Source organism: Colobus angolensis, unplaced genomic scaffold, assembly GCF_000951035.1.
Source record: "Colobus angolensis palliatus isolate OR3802 unplaced genomic scaffold, Cang.pa_1.0 Scaffold248, whole genome shotgun sequence".
Taxonomy (NCBI): domain Eukaryota; kingdom Metazoa; phylum Chordata; class Mammalia; order Primates; family Cercopithecidae; genus Colobus; species Colobus angolensis.
Genome location: NW_012115688.1, coordinates 2,653,527 through 2,657,714, shown reverse-complemented (window position 1 = coordinate 2,657,714; position 4,188 = coordinate 2,653,527). Strand labels below are relative to the sequence as shown.

General features: G+C 45.2%; 1 protein-coding gene across 1 annotated transcript in view; it reads right to left on the bottom strand.

The window, feature by feature from the left end:
- Positions 1-1,447: 1,447 nt before the first annotated feature.
- The window catches only part of LOC105514562 (transmembrane protein 231-like), a 14,346-nt gene continuing 11,605 nt past the window's right edge, over positions 1,448-4,188 (bottom strand). Inside the window, exons 2-3 of the mRNA XM_011945992.1 lie at positions 2,092-2,220; positions 1,448-1,760 (exon numbers count right to left, since the gene is read on the bottom strand). Coding sequence (XP_011801382.1) covers positions 1,533-1,760; positions 2,092-2,220 — 357 coding nt within the window. The 3' untranslated portion in view covers positions 1,448-1,532. The remainder of the gene's footprint in view (positions 1,761-2,091; positions 2,221-4,188) is intronic.

Here is a 4,188-nt window from a genome sequence, read left to right as displayed (position 1 = left end):
CAGGATGGTCTCGATCTCCTGACCTTGTGATCCGCCCGTCTCGGCCTCCCAAAGTGCTGGGATTACAGGCTTGAGCCACCGCGCCCGGCCGAGACACTAGTTTTTTAATTAAAAAGGTGGTGTGAGGGCAAGCACAGTGGCTCACACCTGCCAGCATGTTGGGAGGCCAAGGTGAGTGGATCACTTGGGTCCAGGAATTTGACACCAGCCTAAGAAACACGGCAAACCCCATCTCTACAAAAAATGTAAAATGTAGTCAGGTGTGCTACCATGCACCTTAGTCCCAGCTATCTGCTCAGAAGGCTGAGGTAGGAGAATCACCTGAGTCTGGGGAGGTCGAGGCTGCAGTGAGCCATGATTGCGCCACTGCACTCCAGCCTAGGTGACAAAGTGAAACCCTGTTACAAAAAATAAATAAAATAATAAATGAAATTGTTTTAAAAAAGGTTAGGTGCGGTGGCTCATGTCTGTATTCCCAGTACCGTTGAAGGCTGAGGTGGGAGGATGGCTTATAACTGATAATTTCCCTTTTTCATTTTCCAAAGTACAGCAGCCCAACTTCTATGGTCCCCACTGTGATAAAATAAAGGTGAAGAATGAGTGATTAGATGCATGAGTTCTGGACACAGAAAGTTCCTGGCTCTGTTCTACTTTCAAGATTTGAGCCTTTGGGAAAATTAATCACTATAAGCCCCAGTTTTGTCTTCTGCAAAATGAGTTCATTCTTTAAACAAGTATCTGCGAGCTTATCATGTGATAGGCAGTGTGCTAGGCACGGACATGATAGTGTATGAGATGCCACTGTTGTCAAGCCTGAGGGAGACAACAAATAAACACATAAACACGTGTCCTGAGTAGGCCAGGTGGCAGGAGGGAGACAGTGGCTGAGAGATGGTGGAGGGAGGGGCTGCTACTGTAGAAGCAGGTCAGGGAAGGACTGTGCTCGGCGATATCTGAACAGGGACCTGAATGGCGTGATCAGATAAGCCGCATGGATGCCTGGCAGGGGAAATGGCAAAAGCAAAAGCCCTGAGGTGGCAGCTGCTTCTTGGGTTTGAGGAACAGCAAAAAGGCCAAGGTGGCTGCAAGGAAGCAAGTGGGACAGCAAAGGGACCACTGGCTGCAGTGCTGGGAAAGGACATTGCAGGCAGCTCAGAGGTTGCTGTGATGATTAAAGGAGATGATACATGTAAACCCCGCACTCAGGGGTGGCATATGTTATGGGTTCAGTAAACTGTCTAGTAGTATTTCTGAAATACTTTACATGAACATTTTACATCATCATTTTACATAATCTCTTGGAAACACATACTCCAAGTGTGTGTATGGAAGAGAGAATATGTGTGTGTGTGTGTGCAAGCGTGCACACGTGTACCTAAAAACAATAAACAATTTAGTTATTCAATAAACACAGATTTTTTTTTTCTGTCTCCCTCTGGGTGTAAATACAGGTGTATTTTCATAGCCTGAAAAGACTTCATGGCAAGAATTCCTCAGAAGGCCCCTTGAAAGCCACCCACAGAGAAATGTTTCTACTTTTCATTCCCCTCTTCAAAGAACTCGATGAACAGTAACACACAGAAACAAAGGAGCTGGACAATGAGAAGCACCCTTACGTTATATCGGGCATCTAGGCCACCACAGCTGAGTGGCTGCTTCTGCTGCAGCCTCAGGTCTCCGTTCACATATAATTGGGATCCCGGGACAGGAAAGGAGGACTGGAGAAACGCCATGCTCTGCATCACGAGGGTCACCATCCTCTGAAATCATTAGAAGGACCAACATACCAACCTCCATCAGGTCTGAAGGGCTCTGGGTGCTAAGAGTCACCTGTCTCGGCTGAAACCTAAGGGGCTCTCACATACCTAGCGTAGCCATGCAGGAAACACTGCCTAGAACCTTCTGAGCTATTAATAGCCCATATCAGTTAATATGACTTTAGTGAAAACCATTCGATTGGCCTAAGTTAAATCCCAAGCTACATGGGGAAGAGGGCCTGCTACAGTGTGGGTCTTCTAGAAATCAGAAGAAGGGCTCTGGTCTATTAAAAAGACACAAGGGAGAGGACGGCCTCCCAGTGGACTGACTCACATGTAATTGATAGGAGAAAGTCAGGATGAGTTGCACACCGAGAACGTGCTCCGTGGACTGCAGGGGAAGCTCCAGCTTAAAATGTAGCATGTCCATCTTCCCATCCTGGTTCCTGTCTTCTTCTCTAGTCTAGGAAACCCAAAACCCAAACAGGGCCAGCAGCCCTGGTCACAAATGAGTCTGGGAGGAATCCACATCACTTCTGTATATATACAATGACCCACTGTCCTGCTGTACACAACAGGCATTCTCTCCCCCACTAAAAGAAAGAGAAAAACAGATAGATGTAAGTGCATTAATACTGGGGAGAGACACAAAGTGCATGGCCCCTGAACTTCATATCCGAGTCTTTCAAATGTTCACTGGCCAAAATAAATGGGCGATAACAAAAAACATCTGGATCGCATTTGTGTCTTTCAGTTGTCTCATTTGATCTTGTTTATTTTGCACTGTCATTTTTTCTTTCTTTATACACATGCCTGAATTTGTATGGAAATTTTAAGTAGCACATCAGAATCGTCTTCTATGTCTCTAGAAGTCAACTTGTTAAAATAGAAAAACACCTAATCCTAATCATTATGCACTCCCCAACAAACTCAAACTCAACAGAAAATCACCAAGCTCTATCTTTTTTTTTTTTTCTGAGCTGGAGTCTCGCTCTATCGACCAGGCTGGAGTGCAGTGACGCAATCATGGCTCACTACAACCTTCACCTCCTAGGGTCAAGCAATTCTGCCTCAGCCTCCCAGGTAGCTGGGATTACAAGTGCCCACCACCATGCCCAGCTAATTTTTGTATTTTTAGTAGAGACGGGGTTTCACCATGTTGACCAGGCTGATCTCAAACTCCTGACCTGGAGTGATCCGCCCACCTCTGGCTCCCAAAGTGCTAGGATTACAGGCGTAAGCCACCATGCCTTACCAAACTCTATTTATAGATTCTGAAACCACAAGTGTCTTTGCTTCAGATTCTTGATGTTAGATCTCATCTCATCATTCATGTCAGGACTTGAAAGCCTTGTATATCTTTTAGTAGCAATCAATGAAATGAAAAAGGAAGCTATGTCAGATAAGCAAAGCATTAAAACTGTTATCTATTTGATAAATTATGGGCATGAAAGGAAAGAGATCTGTAGAGGAAAAAAGACAAAAATACAGCTTATGAAGCATATGTAGGCAGTGAAAAAAAATTGGTGGCTGGGCACAGTGGCTCATGCCTGTAATTCCAGCACTTTGGGAGGCTGAGGTGGGCGGATCATGAGGTCAGGAGATCGAGACCATCGGGAGGCTGAGGCAGGATAATGGTGTGAACCCAGGAGGCAGAGTTTGCAGTGAGCCAAGATCGTGCCACTGCACTCCAGTCTGGCGACAGAGTGAGACTCTGTCAAAAAAAAAAAAAAAAGGTTTCCACTCCCGCCATCCACAGTCTTGCCAGATAGTGATGCTAAAATGACGATCAGGAAAGGATGGTTACTGAAAAGTGATCACTGCTGACATGGTCCCTCTGCACAACTCTGAATCTTTTTGCTACAACTGATCCTTTCCCACTGTAGATTCCCAGAACGATTCTGCTATCGTGTAGCAGCATTCCCACCTGGATCCACCATCTATGGATTCATTTTGATTCCCACCATTACTATTATGTAAGGAAGAGTTTTTTTGTGTGTGTGCTTTTTCAGGCTAATAAGGTCATTTGAAATGAAGAAATCTCAATTTTCAGAAACTTTCAATTATTTCTTTCTCTCTAAACAATAATGTCCTTCTCTTAGGTCTTGTTTTAGAGAAACCTCCCTCCCTTTTCTTTTCGATACTTCCTCTCTGCCCTGTTTCATCAGCTTTGGGGAGGGATATCTGCTACCAGGGCTGATGATCAAGTTTCTGAGGTAATGATGGACCAGTCACTACCGTAGGATGAAAAGAGTCTGCCTTGCGGATCATGAGGTCAGGAGATCAAGACCAGCCTGGCCAACATGGTGAAACCCCATCTCTATTAAAAACACAAAAATTAGCTGGGAGTGGTGGCACATGCCTGTAATCCCAGCTACTCAGGAGGCTGAGGCAGGAGAATCGCTTGAACCAGGGAGTTGGAGGTTGCAGT